The sequence below is a fragment of the Girardinichthys multiradiatus genome, chromosome 11 (assembly GCF_021462225.1).
Source record: "Girardinichthys multiradiatus isolate DD_20200921_A chromosome 11, DD_fGirMul_XY1, whole genome shotgun sequence".
In the NCBI taxonomy this organism is placed as follows: domain Eukaryota; kingdom Metazoa; phylum Chordata; class Actinopteri; order Cyprinodontiformes; family Goodeidae; genus Girardinichthys; species Girardinichthys multiradiatus.
The window spans coordinates 375,116-397,500 of NC_061804.1; the positions used below are offsets into that span (position 1 = coordinate 375,116).

General features: G+C 43.9%; 2 protein-coding genes across 4 annotated transcripts in view; one reads left to right on the top strand and one right to left on the bottom strand.

Moving 5' to 3' along the window:
* Positions 1–6,778, bottom strand: part of LOC124876578 (platelet-derived growth factor receptor beta-like) — a 50,729-nt gene extending 43,951 nt beyond the window's left edge. Inside the window, exon 1 of the mRNA XM_047379479.1 lies at positions 6,634–6,778. The gene's annotated coding sequence lies outside the window, so the exon portion shown is untranslated. The remainder of the gene's footprint in view (positions 1–6,633) is intronic.
* A 5,562-nt stretch (positions 6,779–12,340) lies between these two features.
* LOC124876804 (arf-GAP with Rho-GAP domain, ANK repeat and PH domain-containing protein 1) overlaps positions 12,341–22,385 on the top strand; it is a 42,928-nt gene continuing 32,883 nt past the window's right edge. Inside the window, exons 1-7 of one of the 3 annotated variants that reach the window (XM_047379817.1) lie at positions 12,341–12,590; positions 15,344–15,417; positions 15,485–15,543; positions 19,802–20,239; positions 21,659–21,757; positions 22,092–22,281; positions 22,357–22,385. The exon at positions 22,357–22,385 is cut by the window's right edge and continues 67 nt beyond it. In XM_047379817.1, the coding sequence (XP_047235773.1) occupies positions 15,344–15,417; positions 15,485–15,543; positions 19,802–20,239; positions 21,659–21,757; positions 22,092–22,281; positions 22,357–22,385 (889 nt within the window). In that variant the 5' untranslated portion in view covers positions 12,341–12,590. Of the gene's footprint in view, positions 12,591–14,662; positions 15,084–15,343; positions 15,418–15,484; positions 15,544–19,801; positions 20,240–21,658; positions 21,758–22,091; positions 22,282–22,356 lie in introns of those variants that run through there. The other 2 variants (XM_047379816.1, XM_047379818.1) reach the window with 2 other exon arrangements.

A 22,385-nucleotide genomic window follows, 5' to 3' on the forward strand; every position in this document is an offset into this window, starting at 1 on the left:
TTCAATCCAGTTTTGGTTCTGTCCTCAGGAACCTGAAGGTTCTGTCATGTTTAGGGTTATGATTACAGTATCAGTACCACTGGCTGCTGATCTGGGATCAGATCTGTTCTTCTTCATGTTGAAGCTTCCTTGGATTTTCTTCCTGACCTTTCTTACGTTTTAGCAAAAGATTGGAACGTAATCGGATCAGAACATTTGTGATAAAGAAAAGATTTAGTTTATTCAGTTGGACGCTGTAATTTTCTCTGGTCTCCTCCCTGATCGGACCAGTGACGACATGTTTAGCCGCATGCTGTCATTCAACCACTGGCTGTCTAGATGGTGTCCAGAAAACAATGTGGGTTACATTGATAACTGGCGAACATTTTGGGGAAAACCTGGTCTGATGCGGAGAGACGGCATCCATCCCACTTTGGATGGAGCATCTCTTCTTTCTAGGAATCTGGCCGAATTTATTAGTTCTTTAAAACTCTGAAAACCCAGGGTTCAGACCAGGAAGCAGGGTCGTAGTTTAACACTCCTCTCTGCAGCTTCTGTACTGCTACCCACCCATTACCCTATTAAGACTGTGTCTCGCCCACGGCCAAAATTGAATAGAATAAAAACTAATAAAAGGAGGAAGCCATAAAAATCTCATAGAAATTAACAACTCAGACTGAACAGAAAAATAAAATTATTTAATGTGGCCTACTGAAGACTTTGTTAGTTAGTAAATTGATTTGTGACAATCAGATTGATTTATTTTGCCTCACAGAAACCTGGCTGCAGCAAGAGGATTATTTTACTATAAATGAGTCAACTCCTACTAATTATTTAAATTTTCACATTCCTCGAATTACTGGGCGAGGAGGAGGAGTAGCAACCATCTTTCAGTCTGATTTATTGATTAGCCCCAGACCAATCAATAGCTACAACTCTTTTGAATATTTAATCCTTAGTTTTCCTCATCCAAATTGCAAAGCACTAAAACCACTTCTGTTTGTTGTTTTGTACCGTCCACCAGGCCCTTACTCTCAATTTTTAGATCAGTTTTCAGACCTTTTATCTGATTTAGTCCTGCAACCATCCCCCACGACGCCCCCCAACAGCTGCAGCCACAATCCACCACCCCCACCTCCCCAACCTCAAGAGGGGCCTTGGCACCTCCAACCCCCAACCTGAAGTTCCCCCCCACCAGCCCCCTACCCACGCCGAGGACGGCTCTTTCCATCCAGGAGAGGGACGTCAACAAACTCTTCAGGAGACAGAAACCCCGGAAAGCTGCTGGTCCGGATTCTGTCTCACCAGCCAGCCTGAAGCACTGCGCTGATCAGCTGTCTCCAGTCTTCACAGATATTTTTAACACCTCACTGGAGACATGTCATGTGCCAGCCTGCTTCAAGTCCTCCACCATCGTCCCTGTTCCCAAGAAGCCAAGGACCACAGGGCTTAATGACTTCAGACCCGTCGCCCTGACCTCTGTGGTGATGAAGTCCTTTGAGCGCTTTGTGCTCTCACACCTAAAAGACATCACCGACCCCCTCCTGGACCCCCTGCAGTTTGCCTACAGAGCCAACAGGTCTGTAGATGATGCAGTCAACCTAGCCCTTCACTTCATCCTCCGGCACCTGGACTCCACAGGAACCTACGCCAGGATACTCTTTGTGGATTTCAGCTCTGCCTTCAACACCATCGTCCCAGTTCTGCTACAGGAGAAGCTCTCCCAGCTGAGTGTGCCCGACTCCACCTGCAGGTGGATCACTGACTTCCTGTCTGACAGGAAGCAGCGCGTGAGTCTGGGGAAGCACGTCTCTGACTCCCTGACCATCAGCACCGGTTCCCCCCAAGGCTGTGTTCTCTCTCCTCTGCTCTTCTCCCTGTACACCAACAGCTGCACCTCCAATCACCAGTCTGTCAAGCTTCTGAAGTTTGCGGACGACACCACCCTGATCGGACTCATCTCTGATGGTGACAAGTCCGCGTACAGATGGGAGGTGGACCATCTGTTGGACTGGTGCAGCCAGAACAACCTTGAGCTCAACGCTCTAAAGACAGTGGAGATGGTTGTGAACTTCAGGCAGAACCCAGCACCACCTGCCCCCATCACCCTCTGTGACTCCACAATTGACACTGTGGAATCTTTCCGCTTCCTGGGAACCATCATCTCCCAGGATCTCAAGTGGGAGCCAAACATCAGCTCCCTCATCAAGAAAGCCCAGCAGAGGATGTTCTTCCTGCGGCAGCTGAAGAAATTCAACCTGCCAAAGACTATGATGGTGCACTTCTACACAGCCATCATTGAGTCCATCCTCACCTCCTCCATCACCATCTGGTACGCCGCTGCTACAGCCAAGGATAAGGGCAGGCTGCAGCGTGTCATTCGGTCTGCTGAGAAGGTGATTGGCTGCAGTCTACTGTCGCTCAAGGAACTGTACACCTCCAGGACCCTGAAGCGGGCAGGGAAAATTCTGGCTGATCCCTCCCACCCCGGTCACAGACTCTTTGAGACTCTCCCCTCTGGCAGGAGGCTGCGGTCCATCCGGACCAAAACCTCACGCCACAAGAACAGTTTTTTCCCATCTGCCACCAGCCTGGCTAACAAAGCCCAGAAACCACCCTGACACTCTCCCTTTCCCCCACACCCCCCCTTTTTTGCTGACAGGACACCTGTAACCTGTAACTCTACGCGTTACATTAACGCTTAGCTTGGACTCCTGCTTTACTTGCACTGCCATACTTGCACAATGATCACCTGCACTGTTGTATTGCTCTTGCATCTTATACTGCTCTACATTTACTCTCACTCACTTAAAACTGTGCACATATATTTATATTATATTGTAGATATGTTTATACTGTTTAATTTGTACTGTATTGCACCGACTACGCCAAAACAAATTCCTTGTATGTCCAAAAACGTACTTGGCAATAAAGCTTTTCTGATTCTGATTCTAATTCTAAATACAGATAAGGTTATTATAGTGGGGGATTTTAACATTCATGTTGACATTGAAAGTGATAGCCTAAATATAGCATTTAATGCTATCTTAGACTCAATTGGATTTGCTCAAAACATTAACAAACCTACCCACCTTTGTCTTCATTCTCTGGACCTTGTGCTGACATATGGCACTGAGTGTAAAGACATAACAATATTTTCTCATAACCCTGTCCTGTCTGACCATTTCTTAATAACCTTTGAGTTTAATTTAACCGAGTACTCCACACCTGAAAGAAAATTTCATTATAATAGATCATTATCAGACAATGCTGTAACAACCTTTAAAGAATATGTTCCACTTTTTAATTTCCTCATTATCACTGAAAAACACAGTGGAGGGCAATAATTCTGTTTCTGCCCTTCACAAATTGATTCTTTTGTTCATAGTGTTACTTCATCATTGCGTGATGCATTAGACAATGCAGCCCCCTTGAAAAACATGGTAATTATTCATAGGAGGCTAGCTCCTTGGTTTAATTCAGAGCTGCGTACTTTAAAGCACAATGTTAGAAAATTGGAGAGAAAATGGCGCTCTACACACCTAGAGGATTCCTACTTAATCTGGAAAAATAGCCTACTGTTGTATAAAAAGACACTTCACCAAGCTAGAACAGCTTATTTCTCATCATTAATAGAAGAGAACAAGAATAATCATAGGTTTCTCTTTAGTACAGTTGCTAAACTTACACAGAGTCATAGCTCTGTTGAGCCATCCATTCCCTTAGCTCTCAGCAGTCATGACTTTATGGGATTCTTCTTAAATAAAATTGATTCTATTAAAAATAAAATCTTTGACATACTCCTGAAGATGATTACTTCATCCTCAGCAAGTGAGATAACATTGGAAATAAATGTAGAACCTGATTTGTTGAACTTGTTTTGATCCTGTGAAGCTTCCTGAGTTATCAGAAATATTAGCTTCATCTAAACCTTCAACTTGTATGTTAGACCCAATCCCAACCAAATTATTTAAGGAAGTGTTCCCTCTGATTACCAGCCCCATTTTAGATATGATTAATCTATCTTTAGTAAATGGATCAGAACCACAGGCTTTTAAGTTAGCTATAATTAAACCTTTACTTAAGAAACCTTCACTTGATTGAGATGACTTAATAAATTACAGACCTATATCCAATCTTCCATTCTTATCTAAAATTCTTGAGAAAATAGTTGCTAATAAAATGTGTGAACATTTATACAGCAATGACCTGTTTGAAGAGTTTCAGTCAGGTTTCAGAGCTCATCATAGCACTGAAACAGCTCTGCTGAAAGTCACTAATGATATTATTATGGCCTCAGATAATGGACTTGTGTCTGTTCTGGTTCTGTTAGATCTCAGTGCTGCATTTGATCCAGTCGACCATAATATTCTCTTAGAAAGGCTGGAATATGCTGTAGGGATCAGGGGAACAGTGCTAGGCTGGTTTAAATCTTATCTGTCTGACAGATTCCAGTTTGTTCATGTAAATGATAAATCATCTTTAAACTCCAGGGTTAATTGTGGAGTACCACAGGGTTCAGTACTTGGGCCAATTCTCTTTACTATATATATGCTTCCAATAGGTCAAATTATCAGGCAGCATAGGATACATTTTCACTGTTACGCTGATTATACTTAGCTTTACTTATCCATAAATCCTGATGAACCCAACCAGTTAGATAGACTACAAGCATGTCTTGAAGATATAAAAACTTGGATGACTTTAAATGTTTTGCTTCTAAATTCAGACAAGACAGAAGTTGTCGTCTTTGGACCGGAGTCTTTAAAAAAGAAACTGCTTAGTCAATCACTTAACCTGGATGGCATTAAATTGACCTCCGGTAATAAAGTAAAAAACCTTGGTGTTATTTTTGACTAGGACATGTCATTTAAATCCCATATTAAACAGGTTTCTAGGATTTCCTTCTTTCATCTCTGGAACATTGCCAAAATTAGAAATATCCTGTCCAGGAGTGACGCTGAAAAACTAGTCCATGCATTTGTTACTTCAAGGCTGGACTATTGTAATTCTTTACTATCAGGATGTCCACAAAATGCAGTTAAAAGCCTTCAGCTGATTCAAAATGCTGCAGCAAGAGTTCTGATGAAAATTAAAAAGAGAGATCATATTTCTCCTATTTTAGCTTCCCTTCATTGGCTCCTTGTTAAATCCAGAATAGAATTTAAAATTCTCCTCCTCACATATAAAGCCCTTAATGATCTAGCTCCATCATACATCAGAGATCTGATTGGTCCATATGTTCCTAACAGAGCACTTTGTTCTCAGACTGCAGGTTTACTGGTGGTTCCTAGAGTCTCTAGAAGTAGAATGGGAGGCAGATCCTTTAGTTATCAGGCTCCTCTCCTGTGGAACCAGCTCCCAGTTTTAGTCCGTGAGGCAGACACCCTGTCTACTTTTAAGGCTAGGCTTAAAACTTTCCTTTTTGATAAAGCTTATAGTTAGAGTGGCTTAGGTTATCCTGAGCTATCTCTGTAGTTATGCTGCTATAGGCTTAGGCTGCTGGAGGACATAATGACCACTTTCACCCTCTTCGCTACATTCTCATACTACTCTCCAATTTTGCATTATTTGCTCTTATTTCAGCTTTTAACTTTATGTTCTCTCTTTTCTCTTCCTAGAAGCTACACCTGGCCTGACTCTGTGTCTACCTGTGACACCTTTCTGGAGAGGGGAATCGTCCGAGCTTCTGGTGGCAACAACTTATTGCTTACCCTCTACAGATGATCCACATGGCCCTGTCTTTTAGTGTTAAACCCTTTCTCTCTCCTAGACATAGCTACTGACTGAGCTTCTACTGTGACTAACTCTATGTGCTCTTTCAGACTCTAACCTTGAAAACTGGCTCAGAGTTTATCTGTTCTTTCTTTCTAGATGAAAGGACTAAAGGAGCTACATCCATTAACATTTACTTTTCCTTCCCATAGAAAGTACTCCTGGATCAGTGCTTCTTTGTTCTCTTTGTGTCTCTGCTCTGTTCTCTCAAACCTCCAGTCGGTCGTGGCAGATGGCCGCTCACACTGAGCCTGGTTCTGGTTCTGCTGGAGGTTTCTTCCTGTTAAAAGGGAGTTTTTCCTCTCCACTGTCGCTACATGCATGCTCAGTATGAGGGATTGCTGCAAAGTCAACCCCAGTGACTGTCCACTGTCTCTACATGCTCATCCAGGAGGAGTGAATGCTGCAAGTCACTGACTGGATGCAATCTGTTGGATTTCCTTAGATAGAAAAACTTTTTATCCAATTTGAATAAATAACTGAATCTGACTGAACTGTTCAATGATTAGGATTAATTTGAATGTATGAACCTGACTTTTGTGAAGAACCTTGAGACGACGTGTTGTGAATTGGCGCTATATAAATAAATTCAATGATAACTAACATAACTTCTGAGTTTTGCTCACACAGTTTCCACTCAGAGATTTTCCACAGAGGGATTTTTTTCTCCCAAACTTCTGGACTCTGTGGAAGAGTGACCTCATTGAGCTGAAATGCAGAGAGACTCTCACTGTTTATTTAGCAGAACCCAGGCGTTTACCCGCAGTAGAACCTGCAGTACCTCTGCCTGGACCTGTAGAACCTCAGTGAGTAGAACTGATCCTTAGAACTGCAGAATCAGTTGAAGTTAAACAAAGAAAAGATTTAGTTTATTCAAACCTTCAGATGATTTTGTGCTCCTCTTTTCTCCTTCTGCTCCTTCTGCTCTGTTTTCTGCCAGTTCTTCGTCTCAGTCAGTGTTTCAGCTCCTCTTCCTCAACGCTCCTCTTCAGTCTGACTCTGGTGCAGACGAAAGAGAGAGAGGAGGTCTGTTTTCAATTCACTCGCCCACCCTGTCTGTCCTCTGGCAGGAAGTGAGCCTAATCCAACACACACACACACACACACACACACACACACACACAAGGGCAAGTTTGTATTCACTTTTAGCAACTCCATTTGTGCCTAACCCTCACACTAAACCCAACCTAACTAAACTTAACTAAATAAATGGGGTTCTGCTGCATTCATACACAACCAAACCCACTACCCATGAGGGGTCGGGCATGACAGCGAAGGTAACTGAAGCAGGGTTCTCAGAAGCTGTGATGAAATTGAGCAGCTCAGATAATATCAGATGACTTCTAGTCATTTGTTGTGTCCCAGTGTAGCTTCAGTAGTTCTGGACTCGGGGTGAACTATATCAAAGGGTTGGGGGGATGGGGGGTCCACAAGGCTTCTGGTCTGAGATGTCAGAAGATGATCTGCTGTGATTTCCCACTTCTACAAAAATGAATGTTTCATGATAGATGCAGTCACTTGTGTTTCTACCACTGACCTGCATGTGTTCTCCGCTGAATCCAGTCTCATGTTGTATTAATTAAACACAAACATTTCATTAAAGCTAACCTGGACAAAAATGAACCACAGTCTGATTTACTGCTGACCAGCAAGGGCGTAATTTGTGGGGGGGTTAGGGGGGTTATGAACCCCCCAAAAATCTGAGCAAGTCAATATGACACCCCCCCCCCCTCCCCCCCCCCAATAAATAACATCATTCTGATTTACAAATATATCCTGCATGAATAACTTCTTAATTTTATTTTATTTTTATTTGCCGGCAAAATAACATCATCATCTGGTAATGTAACCCTCCTCCTCCTCCTCCTCCCAAAAACTTGGTACCACCCGACCCGCTTTCTCCACCAAGCATTCACTGTTTGCTCTACTTTTGATTCAGTCACTGGTGAGAGTGGTTGTTGTACTCTCAAAAAAGTGGACAGACAACGATTTTTTACTGTTGGTCGACAACAACAACTTGTAAAAAGAGGACAATTCAAAATGAGCTAAATATATATGTATTGTTAAGTTAGCTGATGATTTGTTTTCTATACCACACGCACACGCCTGTACACGCAGACACACTGAATGGTGGTGCATGTAGACTAGCTCCATAATACAGTGGGACCCAGGTTCTTTGTTAGATCTGTCACCTGGACCTCTGGGGCTGAAGCTCCAGATGTTTTCAGAACAATCCAGAATCTCATTAAGACATTTAAGAGTTCATGTCTGTTCAAAAGATATTAAAAACAATCAGATTTGTTTCTATTGTGTTCCATATAATCACTGCCCGCTCCACCCAACCTGACAATGAGTCTAAAGGAAACGAAGACAAAGTGGTTATCTGAGCATCTGCACACACAGTCTCAATCGAACTGACAATTTGTCCATTCTGGAGAAGTCTACAATGGCTGTTTGGCCCTGGAGCGTCGGCCTGCCTCATTAATCACCAGAAAAGTTATTTTGAGTACATCCAACAGGACTACAACAGAGGAGACAGCTCATTTCATAGCAGCCGTGGAGCCAACCAGAGAGAAACAGGTGGAAGAAGAACGGCTTGACCCAGACTGCAGTAAAACCTGAATGCTGACTCAGAATGGACTAATTGTAAGCTACTGCTAATCACGGATTCACGCAGCAAGACATGAGGTGGAGGTTCACTAATGAGCATCATCAGGGTCATGATGAGTTACTTTCACCTGAGCTACAGGTGAAGTAAAATGGCCTGAAACAGTAGAACCATCTCTGTGAGCTTCTAGCTGGATCTGCATCATGATGTAAAAAATATCTGATCTTTAGTCAAAAGGTTCATGAAAGGAGGAACATATTTTAATGAAATGTTGGGAAAGCTCACAGCATCATTAAAATAAATAAATGTGTTTTCAGGGGGTTACCATTCCATTAAAATGTAAGAAAATCAATTTTATGGCAGTTTTCTTTTTAGAAATGTAAGAAATTATGACAACGTAGCCTCAGATATGGGAGAGAGAATAAAAAAGAAAAGAAGCACATTTATTTGAGCTGCAGAAACCAGTTTCTCTGAGTTTAAGAACAACTTTAGTCAGATGGACTGAGCAGAAACGTTTTTCTAAATATCACAAAATGTGTCATTATCTGCTTCAGCCAAATGTTTTTTCATCAGTTACTCGTACTCGTCGTACTCGTCGTCTTCCGCTTTATCCGCGACCGGGTCGCAGGGGCAGCAGACTCAGCAGAGACGCCCAGACGTCCCTCTCTCCAGACACCTCCTCCAGCTCCTCCAGGGGGAGACCAAGGCGTTCCCAGGCCAGCCGAGAGACATAGTCCCTCCAGCGTGTCCTGGGCCGTCCCCTGGGCCTCCTCCCGGTGGGACGTGCCTGGAACACCTCCCGAGGAAGGCGTCCAGGAGGCATCTGGTATAGATGCCCGAGCCACCTCAACTGGCTCCTCTCAATGTGGAGGAGCAGCGGCTCTACTCCGAGCTCCTCCCGGATGGCCGAGCTCCTCACCCTATCTCTAAGGGAGAGCCCGGCCACCCTACGGAGGAGCTCATTTCAGCCGCTTGTATCCGGGATCTCGTTCTTTCGGTCATGACCCAAAGTTCATGGCCATAGGTGAGGGTAGGAACGTAGACCGACCAGTAAATTGAGAGCTTTGCTTTTTGGCTCAGCTCTCTCTTCACCACAATGGACCGGCACAGCGCCCCCATTACTGTGGTAGCCGCACCGATCCGTCTGTCGATCTGCACAGGAAATCCATGTGTGACCTTGAGAAGACTTTCTCCTAATTTATTTGACAGAATGCCAAGGCAAAACCTTAAGATTTTAAAAGTTACAAATATGGGAGGCCTGTCCATGCAAAGCATGGCTATCTCCAATGAGGCCTGCCATGCACGCCACCTTGTGGCGGTTTCCCTTAGTTCATTAGGAAGCGGGCAGATGAAGCAGGGGTTGAGGCCATGAACACAAAGCAAATACAATTATTTTAAAATCTGAAAACAAACTGGCAGCCAATGAATTGCTGCTTAAACAGGAGAAATATGCTCTCACTGTTTGGACCAACGGTATTCGAGTAACTAAAGTTTTGTTAAATTAATTTATTCATTCCAGGAGTTGTAGCTCGGAGTGAGGAAAATAAGGATTACTCTCACAAATCTCCAGATTTCCAGAAACTCGCCTCTCAGACTTTCTTTAAGGAAATAAGATCTAAAGATTCTTGTTAGCTGTTTACATCCTGCTCTGTCTTCATGAAATCAGCAGGTTAGACTTCAAAATCTCTCACCTTAAATCTTAAATAAGGCCTGATTTGACGCCGTTGAACCTATAAGTTTAACTAACTGGCATGTTTATTTACAAATGCATTTTTCAGTTAGTAAATCATGTTATTTTTGTATAGTTTATGAGGGTTTAAATAAATATCGTAATGCTCCTAAATGGGTTTTAAAATGCTGTTACTGAACCAGAGGCAGAAAGCCTTTAAACTCTCCTCATACAGTTATTATGCTTCTGTTTTATGTTTATTATGAACTGGATTATAGTTTATGTTTTAATATCCCAGATGAAGTGTTTGTTGTTTGCTGAAGAAACAGAGATCAACATGTTTCTAAATTAAATTGTTTCAGATGGTTAATCCCTACCAGCCTATAAACTGCTGTTCTCTTCTCATTATAACTTTAACAAGTTGATTATTGATAAATATTATTACATTCCATCATGTTGTCATTTTGCATGATCATTGAAACAGGAATGTAATTTATATGAATGAATACATGAATATTTATTGAGATGAATTTATTTATTTTCTTGTCATTTCTATGATTCACTGTTCCAGGACAGTGTTTGTGTTATACCGTCTTCGGCCAGCAGAGGGAGAGGTGTGTGCACATGTATATGGAACTAAATTGGGGCCATAAAGCTCCGGTCAAATACTCCCACCGCTCCGTCTGGCGGTTCTTCTGCTTTATGTTGGGAGGATGGGAAATCTCCAACACGGACTTAAAATGCTGTGCAAATCTGTCAAGATCATATTTTCTCCTCTGAGATGCGCGTCGTGTTTTCATGTAAGCTGCTTCTATCGGTGAAGCAAGTTATCATTCAAAACCAATCACATATATATAGAATATCGATAATGTATTACAGATAATCCCAGTTCCCACGGTCCCTCAATGCAACAGCTGGGAATATGTTGTTCAGCCGCTGTGTTGAGCTGTCAGTCATAATTCCTCACCACGTGATCTGAGGCCCCGCCCCCCACACCAAAACATGGTCAGAAGTTTGAAGCCGAAAAAATAAAATCTGCAAGTTGGAAAAAATCTTGAATCCGAAAACCTAGTTTTAAACTTTAAAACTTTTTCCAGCTTTCAATTTTTTGGGGGAGGTTCAAAATAATTTTTCAGGTTCAATTTGTTTTCTTTTGAACAAACTTTATGGCCCCAATTTAGCTCAACAGCAGAGACTCTGATCAGGTGAGGATCCGGGTTCTTTGATGAACATGTTGAGCTCAGAATCAGTAAGAACACTGTTATAAACTGTTAGGAACCCGAATTGGTTCTATTCAGAGCCAACCCTCGCAGCTGAGTGACTGATGAATGATCTTTTCACCCTGTAGGTCGGTACAGATGCGGTACCAGACTCAGATGAACCCAGTCAGTTCGGATGGTCTTTAAAACAGCAGCGCGTGTTCCTGTAAGGCAGAACAGAACTAGGTTCTACATCTATCTGTCTAATCTCTATTATCAGAACCAAACAAACTGGATCTGATGATTGGCCTAGCACCAGGAACCCAGACAGGGTTGTACTCATGAGGACGCGGGTTCCTGCGGTAGACTCAGTTCTGGTGCCAGACTGATGGTTCTGTTTTGAGGCCGTGTTCACATGAAAACAGTTTTTCTAATGTTTTTCTTCTACATGTTCCTTCTAAACAAAATGTCTCAGAAACTGTTACAGTAACTACGTCAGGCCTGTATGTGGCGCTGTTTCACTGAAATACCGTGAAAGAAACAAGGAGGTGTGGCTTACATGCTAGTTGGTAGGTGGGGCTATGACATCATCGTTTTGTTATTGGTTATCTACACAGAAACTCAACAAATTGAACATGATTTGGGTTCTGAGCTGTATTTCAACCACAGATCCTCCTTGAGTTCAGATGGCTCACTCTGACCTACACTGGAGCTATCAGATATGTTCAACAGAGCAGAACTGGCTCAGCAGAAAGTTTAAAACCAGAAGAAAAGAATCTCAGTGGGGTTCTGACCCTCTGTCTTATAGGTTCTTCTTCTTCATCATAGGTTTATTATTTCAACTCTGTCAGTTAGTTTCTCAGAGACTCTCAGTGAGCTCCTGCAGATCAGATCAACAGGTAAGAAAATTAAATCTGAAAGTTCTGAAACCCCTGGGTTGACACCAGAACCTGAAGTTCTGACCCCATTGTAGGTTTAACACGGTAAATAAAACTTCCCTGAACAAACACCCACTACATGACTCAACAAAACTAAAGGGGGCCCCGCCCACATTCCTGCAGCAGGTAGAACAGGTGAGGCTACACTGTAAACACTTATTGTGAGGAACCAGCAGCCCAGTCAGACTTCAAGAGGTCAGTTTAAACTGGTTAAACTGGCTAAAGTTGATTCAACAGAAAGTTTTTATCAGTGCAGATATGAAGAGATCACACACGTGAAGAAAAAACTGTCAGAGGCAGACACACCTGGGACCACAGGTAGACCCACGGGTAGAGCCTCAGGTAACAGTTCAGGTACATGGACAGACGCGATTACAGCTGAACTGCAGGTATCTGAGAGACTCTGAGTAGACGACACCAAGGTAAGAACTATGACAGCTGCTTTTCTTCCTCAGCTAAAGTTTACCTGTTCAGGTGAGCTGCATTGTCAGCTCCTGGAACTCAGATTCTAGCAGAACATCAGTTATTTAGAATATGGAGAAAGAACACCATTTCTTAGATTTTAATTTGTAAAATGTTTAAGTCATGCTTAATTTTGCTTCCATTTTACAGTTCTTCCCTGCAGTTTTGGTCCCCAGAAAAATCCCCAGAAAACAAGTTTAATGTTTATGTTTAAGAGGCGTGAAGACTTTTATATGTCCTGCGGAGGCTGGGGGAGGCGTGAAGACTTTTATATGTCCTGCGGAGGCTGGGGGAGGCGTGAAGACTTTTATATGTCCTGCGGAGGCTGGGGGAGGCGTGAAGACTTTTATATGTCCTGCAGTGGCTAGGGGAGGCGTGAAGACTTTTATATGTCCTGCAGTGGCTGGGGGAGGCGTGAAGACTTTTATATGTCCTGCAGCGGGGGGAGCTGATCAAACTAGTTCTAGACGAAATAGGCTGGCAACAAGAACTGCTCCTCATGCTGTAAGATATCAGAACCACCCTGGTGTTGGATCTTAACAGTTGGTGGACCTGTTCTGGAGAAAGTCCAGTCTTCCCAGGTACCAAATGGGACCTGGGAAGACTGTGCTTTTAAACAGTTTGGATCTCCACTGAGATCATCTTCATGCAGCTGAACAGATGAAGAGCTGCTTGTAGGCAGCAGCTTCTTCTCCAGGAGAAGTTTTTTTCAGTTTACATCCTGATGAAACAGCGTTGTGTTTCAGGATGTTCCTCTGATCCAGGACAGCCTCCGTACTGATGTTTCTCCATGTTGTTGGAAAGCTTCTCAATGCACACCGCTTGGACAGTCATCACTGGAGACATCTGCCACCGGCTGATGGATGCTTACAGTCCATCCATTTGATTGGATATCTTCTCAATCATGCTTTCATCACATTTGTATCGGTTCATGAAAATGTCAAACATCTACAGTACAGACCAAAAGTTTGGACAAACCTTCTCATTCAAAGAGTTGTCTTCATTTTCATGACTATGAATATTGTAGCTTCACACTGAAGGCATCAAAACTATGAATTAACACATATGTAATTATATACTGAACAAAAAAGTGTGAAACAACTGAAAATATGTCTTATATTCTAGGTTCTTCAAAGTAGCCACCTTTTGCTTTGATTACTGCTCCACACACTCTTGGTATTCTGTTGATGAGCTTCAAGACATCAAAGTCGTTGTCATTTTGTGTTTTGCTTTTTTTGGGATTTATCCCTCTTGGCTTTCCATAATTAGTTAATTTCTCTGCACTTTACTTGATATTTATTCATTTATTGCAGTCTTGAGTCACAGTTATTCTCTCTAGAGCTTAGTTCCTGATTTATTTTTGAAAATCTGTCATTCATGGAAATGTCATGTTTCCTCCTCTGCAGTTTTTGACTCTGGTTGGGTTCTGTTCTGGTTCCGGTTACCTGTGTTTTCTATCTGCCAGCCAGTTCAGCTTCAGTTCCCTACCATGCCTCACTGCTGCTCCTCATTCAGTAATCACCTCCCAAGCTTTGATCTCAGCTCCTGGTCAGATCCTCTGTTGTTGCTTCCAGCCTGTTTTGTTCCTTGTGGTCCCCTTATGAGTTACATCCTTAGTGCTCTTTGGTCCTCTTACTGCTGGAGATACTGTAGCTTTCAAATGTCATAGCTCCCTTTAAAATGAGATGATGATAGATCATTTCAGATGTTTCTGTCTAACTAATTTGTTAAAGGGAAACATCTAACCCAACCTGCAACCAGCTGGTTTCTTCAGTGAAGCACCTTTTCATTCTAGCATTCAGTCTGTTTGGCAGGTGCCTATCATCATCGCACATCTTCCCTTGGAGACATCTCTCAATGAGATTAACAAGCAAGTGTTTGGAATGTCCTACCAGCACAGCAGAACTTTAGTTCAGGATGTTCACATTTACTTCATCTAGTTCTAGGGTGTGAACACTGTGCAACCAGATTTAATGTCTTTAATTTACAGATTTCAATAAAAGGCACGGAATCTAATTCCATCTGGGAATTAGATTCCATACATCCAGAAAAGTTCATGTTTGAGCAGTAAAAGACTTTACAAGTCGAGTACTTTTCCCAAAGTGCACCACATCTCAGGAGCATTTCTGTATGAAGAAAATATTTGAGGTGGACCAGGATAAAACTCATTGATTGCATGTCCTGCTGTGAGGATGGTTAAAGCTGAGGGTCCTACACAGCTGGTAAGGTCCACGTCAACAGATGTTATCCATGTTCTTTGACTGAAAGTTCTGCTGAAACTCAGAACCTGATCAATGATCCTGACATCAGAGATGCTGGTCTGCAGCTCAAGTTCTCTTTGGATCTTACTGATCATTAGGTCTGCATGATGGGCGGAGCCTGTTGCCTGAATGACCTATCAGCTGCCTCCCTGATCAGATCAGCTTCATGTTCGACTGATTTAGCTCCACATGGTGAATAAAATCAGATAATCTGCTGAATTTCATTTAATCTTGTCTAAAAAACCAACTGAAGGAAGACTGATGGTTAATTGATTTTGATCATTAACTGATTATTAATAGAAAGAATAAACTTTGAGGTGAAACATCAGTTTTCTACTCATCAGAAGGAAAATAACTTCTGATGAGGAGGAGGAAGAGGAGGGACTGATCTGCAGGTTTCTGATCAGTTCTATGGATCACCTTTGATGATTGTCTGTGTTATTGCTCTGCAGATGGTTCCTCCTCCATCTCCTGTTCCCAAGCCTCAGGTTCACAAAACAAAGAGCTCCCCCTGCTCCCTGGACAGGTAAGCTCACCTGCTACCTGCTGATTCATTGAAATGAATTTAGACTAATTCAGTCTTTGTGTTTCAGAGACCCCCCTGATGAAAACCTGCAGCTGAGTTTCCCCAGAATGAGTCACCTGTGCACAGGTAAACACAGTGAGCCGTGTCCTGCAGTCATACCTAGTGTTATTACTGCGCCAGTCTGAATGAAAAATGTAAGAGAAATCATTGATTTTCAGAACATTACAGCTCCACTAGTTTTCTGCTGATCAGATCAACTAAAATGTCGACCTGATCAGAAGTCTGTGGATCTGTCTGCCATTCTGTTTATGAAAGCATGGAGTGATCTTTTGCAGCTCTTTGTGTGAGTGAGCAGGACTAGGAATGTTCTGGGTTGGTTGGGATTCCTGAAAAATCATAATCAAAATATTATCATTTCTCTGATAGGACCCAGACTCACCTGAAAACACCCAACTGGTTCTGAAAGACCAACTTGTCTTACAAAACCAGCTACATCCCATCAAATACTGACTAAAATGTTCCTGAATCAGGAATAAAATGATTTGATCTTCAGATGAGGACTGACTGATTTTGGCTTCACACTTGTTTTCTTAGTGGAAGCTGAAGTTCTGGCTTCATTAATCTCTTAAGTCCGAGGGTCTACTTTCCAATAAATACAAACTGCTAATCTTGGTATCAACTAACAGTAACGTCCTGGAGGATGATGTGGACATGAAAATTTGAGAGTAAATTATTCTGGGCCTGAGGATTTGAGGTTTAAATGCCCAAAAATAAATTCTGCCTAACAAAAATCAGATACAAAACCTCTTACTCTTGCTGTGAAGAAGGAACCAAAACTAAAACTAAATTGTAAATAGAACATCTGAGTGACATCTAGAGCCAGTCTGGGGTCAACACAACAAGCAATTGAAAGGTTATAAGTGTTTAGACTTTTTTGCATGGTGTTTGAGCTGTGGTCAGTGGATATAAGAATGAAGTAGATACTTTTGTAGGGGAGTCTCAGATGAAGATCTGGACATATGACAAGTGTGTGTCAGTCTCAGAGTTAGTCAGCCACAAGCTAAAGAGGCCAAGTCCCCTGGTAAGGGGACCCTGGGGCTTAAGATGTTAAAAAGGTGACAAGATAAAGTTTAGAACCATGAAACAGAACCCAACGATATGCAAGAGAAGAACATGGAGTCTGATGTACAGTTGAGCAATAGTTTAGTTTTTATTCTGGTTCAGTAAAACCCGATTCTCTGAACTGATTAAATGTTTTAATTTCTCTGCCATGAAGATAAAATACCAGCATCCAGAAATTACAAAAGAGTCCTTTACAGTCTGAGGACAGGATGAGCTGATGATTGATCTCACGGTCAGTGTTTACCGTCAGCTGCTGATGGGTTTCAGTTGGACCGGTCCAACCAGTTTGTTCCAGTATTCCTCACTGAAACCAGTTTGTCCTCTGAGAGGAGATGCTGTTTGATGAGGTGAAGCTGCTTCTGTCTGAGCTAAGCTCTTTTGTTGGACCTAAGGGATTACCTGCACCCTTAATGGATCAGGACCATTTCTTTAATCAGAACCATGTAGCTGCAGCACAGAGAGAGAAAGTTGTACAATAACTCAGTCTCAGCTCCTTATGAGGGGAAATCAGATCATATGGAGCCAAAGAAATGTAATCACTGATACCCAGATTCAAACAGTTTAAGGGACCTCCATGCACAGCTGGGACTTGTGCAGGCTCCACAGTAAAGTGACCACCTCTGTCCTCCGCCCTGCAGACACAGGAAGCTTCTGCTCTCATCATCCATGTCTTCTTCACCTGGACTGTGACGCAGTTCATCTTTATGAGAAAAAAATCCATCAGGATACAATAGCTGCTGGAGGAACATCCTGATGAATTGCTGAAAGAATATGTTACAATGTTCTGCTGTTTCTGAGATTCTTTCTGACTGTCGATAAACTCCTTTCTTTCACTAAGGTTCTGACACCTGAACCAGATCAGAGCTACATGCAGATTTACTAAATATTTCAGCAGATCGGAGCACAAACATCACAAACTGCAGACGATGTTTTCAGTGTTTCATGTCTGAAATGTGTCGCTCTGTGAGGCTGGCCCTAAGAATAGATCCCAGCTTAAAGTTGGAGGAACATTTATCAGTGATAAGATTTCCTCAGTGTTTCGGTCTCTGTGAGCAGAATTCAATATTATCCTCATATGATTAGAAAATCTACTGATAAATGAAATTAACTCCAGGACGGATGCAGAATTTAGCTGGATTTTATCAGAACCCCTTAACTAAACCAAAACCCATGGACTCACATCATAGCATAAACATCCTCTCACAGTCTTTTATTGTGAAAGCCACAGTAATGTGTTGGGTCTATTATGACCTTTATTGTGAAAGTGAGCCCCTGGGGTCACTGGCCCTGGGTGCCTGCCGCTGGCCGGGGGCCTCTTGGTGGATGAGTTTGTCCCATCATGGTGTGGGGTTGGGGGTCCGATTCTGGGTGCGGTGCTGGGTGGGGTCTGCCCTGTTGCGCCGGTGGGCGGGGGTGGCGCTGCGCAGGGCCTTGCCATGCCGTTGCGGTGCGCTGTGTGGTGGGGGAGCGGGTTGCGGCGGGGGTTCTTAGAACGGGGCTATGTGTGGAGCTTGCGCTGTGTGGGTGTGGCTTCATTGGCTTCTCGGCCACGGAGTTCACCTGTGGGGGTGTGCCCCTGTGGGGGTGGGGATTCGTGCCGTTTGGATTCGGGGGGATGTGTTCGATATCGGTGTCCTTGTTGGGGGTGGCCCTGTGGGGAGGTTCTTGTTCTTGTTGGGGTTCACTGGGGGTGGGAGACTCATGGGGTTGAGATCAGGGCTCGTTGGGGGGTCGGGACTGCTCCGTCCTGGGGCGGCTTCGGTTGGCGGGTTGCTTTGGGCCATGTGGACCCCTCTTTTGTACATAGCCCCCTCTCCGGAGGTGGAAGGGGGTTGTTGGGGACTGGGTTCGGGGCAGGGGGGCGGGACCTGGGCCGGGGTCACCCGGGTATGGGCAGTACCGGCGCTGTCTGCCTGCCTCTGCCCCAGGAGGGAAGGGGACTACCTCCTGGGTCCGGGGTCTGGTTGCCCTGAGGGGGTACAGGCGCCTGGGCCTGGGAGCATAGAGTATGCATGGGGAGTGTGAGTGAGTGTATGACGTCCATTGTTGTTATCCTTATGTGGGTGTGAGTGATTTTATGTGTATGCATGAGGGTGGGAGTGGGTGATTGTGTGCCTGTTTTTTTTTTTTTTTTTTGTGACAGGTTGGGTCTTGAACTGCTCCCTCTCCTGGATCAGCTTCCTCCCCGCCACACCGCCTGCTGGTGGTTGGAGTCTCTGCCCGCTGGTGTACTTGTGGTTCTCGGTGTCCGCGGCAGGGTGCTTTGGTGTGGGCTGGCTCACTCCTGGTGGCTGCTTGCCGGGGCCTGGCCCCCTGGGCTCTGTCGGGCCTCTGCTTCGGGGGAGGTGTGTCCCGGGGTCTTGGGCCTTTGGGCCCATGGCTGGATCTGCTAGGGCGTGGACAGCTGTCGGCGCGGCCTGTGGACTCGTCGCTGCGGCTCCCTGGGGCTTCTGCACTGTCGCTGCTGGGTGGTTCCCCTGGGACTCTTCACTGCTCTTCTCTGGGGGGGTTGTGGTAGTCCTGGCGGCGGTTCTCCTGGGGTTCTTGTGCTTTGGGGGGCCTTTAGATGTCTGTGACTCAGTTCTCCTCAGTGTCCGTCCAGGGACCATGGGGCAGGCCTTTGGGTCCTCAAACTCCCTATTGCATATTTTTGTGGAGAAAACTTGTATACAAAAGCGCGTCCACACTCATAGTCACAGGTGTTAAGCTTCAGGTGTTGACAGATACACAGATGTTCTATTTTGGGCTGCACCTCTCACTAAGTACATTTTACATTCAGAATTACCATGTACTATTTTGTTAAAAAAAAAAAAAAGCTGCAGGTGTATAAGCAAGCAGGGTGTAATCTTGTATTCTCTTTATCCTTCTTTCTCTCCTCCACTCTTTCCTCCTTTTCTCCCCTTTTTCCCCCCATCTCTCTCTTTTTTGAGCTTCATTTTTCCTTTTCATTTCAGTCTCCGTGTCCGTAACAACTGAAATATTCCCAAAGAAGTTTATAATAAAGTTTCTTCTATAAATATCAAGCAGAGCTTTAAAGCATTAGCTGTGATGCTCTGCTTGTGAAAGTAAATCTGTTGGGCAATTTCTTGGCACTCAGACAACAATTCTAAGCGATACTCTGCCGGACAGGACACAGTAAAAAAAAAGAAAGTGAGCCCCTGGAGGATACTGCTGGAACTGCAGTATCCATCAGGAACGATTCTGATGACTGACCAGTGTCTCAAATGACGTAAACTGATGACATCACTTTTTCCTCCCCCAGATAAAGATGCCCCTCCTCTTTCCTCACCAATTGGGTCAATGCGGGACACCTTCCCAACTTTAAGTGGGATCACAGACATCATCGCCACCAACATCCCGTCTCTGGCAGGAGTCGCTACAGGAATCAGAAGTTCCACCCACCCAGCCTCCCCAGCCCTGCTATCCAAAGAGAGTCTAGCTGACAGCATTTCTAGAGCCATACCTGGTTTAGATGAAGCTGCTAACGCTGTGGCTAACCCTATCCCTTTAAGCTCCGCCCCCTCCAAACCTGCTGCAACCACCTCAAGTTCTCCAAGCTTAGAAAGCATTATGACCTCACTGAGTAACATGACTAGCTTCGCTGAGTTTGTCAGCAGTATTCCTAATCCAACGGCCCCACCCCTTTCACCTGAGCCACACCCACCACTGGAAAGGATTGGATCAGGAGGCAGTAGCGCAGGTAAACCAGCCAATCAGACTGCTGTCAGATTTGTAGTGTTGAAGGTTCTGAGATGTGAATCAGTTCTCCTTCTGGACAAATAGAATGTCCTTTATTGTTACAAGTACAACAAAATTTAAAAAGTTACTTGATCTGTGCACAGAGCAATAAATCATTTATGTCAAACAGAAAAATAGAAGCAGTTTGTCAAAATAAAACCACATGTTCACTCATTCACACTGAAGCTCATCCCTGCATCTTTACATTCTGGCTGTTTTGAGTTCAGCTGCAACTGGATAGAAACTGTTGTTGGATCTTCTTTAAGTCTGCCTGACGGTACCAGTTCTAACAGAACTTGTGTTACCTGTGTGAGATGTTTCCTTTATGATGTTCTGGGTTTTTTGGGGACAGATGGAACTGTGAAGTTCTTCAAGTGTGAGGACAGGGCAGCCAAAAATCTTCTGGGACCCCTGAACGAGCGCTTCCCTCTGAGCCACCATACAGCTGGTAGACCACACACAGATGCATTAGACCATTATGCTCTCCATAGAGCACTGAGAGAAGGACACCAGCAGTCTCTGTTGGGACCTTATTTCTCCTAAGAACCCTCAAAGTCTCTGCTAGGCTTTTTCAGCAGCTCAGATGTCTTTATCCTCCAGGTCAGGTCCTCCTCGATGTTGACCCCCGGAAGCAGATTTCAGCCACCCTCTCCACACAGTCCCTGCTGATGATCAGTGGTGAAATATCCATCCTCCTTTTCCTATAGCTCCTTTAATGGCTTCGTGTAGAAGAGGAACACAGCTAAACAGAAATGTTTGGATCCAGGAGGAAAATGAATGTGGCTGAAAAGAACCTTGTATATAGACCTGAGCTGTAAATAATATGTTACTTTGAAATTGAACTGCATTGTGGTTTCTCTTGTTTTTGAGCTGCTTCTGGGTTTTTGCCATTGTGGCTTGGTTTCAGTGACCAGGAGGCCCCTGAATGAGTAGAACTCCTGCTTCTCCACAGTACTGGAGGCACTCACAGAACTAACTGGAGAGATTATAAATGAAGCAGAAACTGGGTGGAACCCTCCAAAAGGAGCTGGAGATTGTTTCAGGAAAGGGTGATGTGTGAGTTCCCCGTACTGGTTCGTTAACCTCTGTGACCTAACCTCAGACTGGTGGAAGACAGTGGCTGGATGGATTTAACACCATTGTAGGTCAACAAGATACAAGTTCCTGTTGTCTTTATATCCGTTGACCAATTTTTAAATCAGATGGTGTCAAGTACTGAAGAAGGAAGGTTCCATTATAGGCGCCTGACAGTTCTGTTGTGAAACTAATCAGAAACACTACCAGAACCCCCAACCCTAAAAACAGACCCTCTGGGTCTATTAACTGAGAGTGATCCACATGTAACACCTGCCTGTCCATGTCGTTCTGAACATGTGTCCAGATGTAAGAGCTCTGTCACAGCTGGTCAAGGCATGTTTGGACCCAACTGCAGGAGTCAAGTTTCCACCTGCAGAGGGTGCTGAAAATTCTGCTGAGGAAAGTACGTCAACCTGTCTGTGTTCTGGTATTTCATGACCTGTCTATCACCGTCTTACTGGTCCCATTTTTTCTGATCTGAGATCTTCTAAACCTAATTTAACTTACTCAGATTCTTCTGATCCTTGTTTTATTAATCTGTGTTCCACTGCTCCCTGTTTCACTGACCAAGCTCTTCTGATCAGTGATCCATTTATCAAACTTCTACTGACCCCTGGTTTACTGCTCCAGGTTCTACAGAGATCTACTGATCCATGTTTTAATTATCTATGTTCTGTTGTTTATTCCCCTGATGTTCGTCTCTTTGTCTGTTTCTGGGTTGTGGGTTCTGGTTGCAGTTCAGTCTCCATCCTCTCTATCCACTAAAGAAGAAGATCCATATGTCACAGTGTTGGCATGTTGGACCAACCAGGAAGAAGCTGAATCAGAGTCGTCCAATGAGGAGGAGGATACAGGCGTTGGCCCCGCTCCCACTGTTTCTGAACAATCAGTGGATAAAAATCCTGGTTCTCACCCAGTTACCCCCAGGTATGTCTCTGATGCTTCAATATTTTTTCTTCTTCTTCTAACACTGACATTGTTTTCCCATTGCTTACCCTGTAGAGTTACGTTCAACCAATCAGAACCTTTGA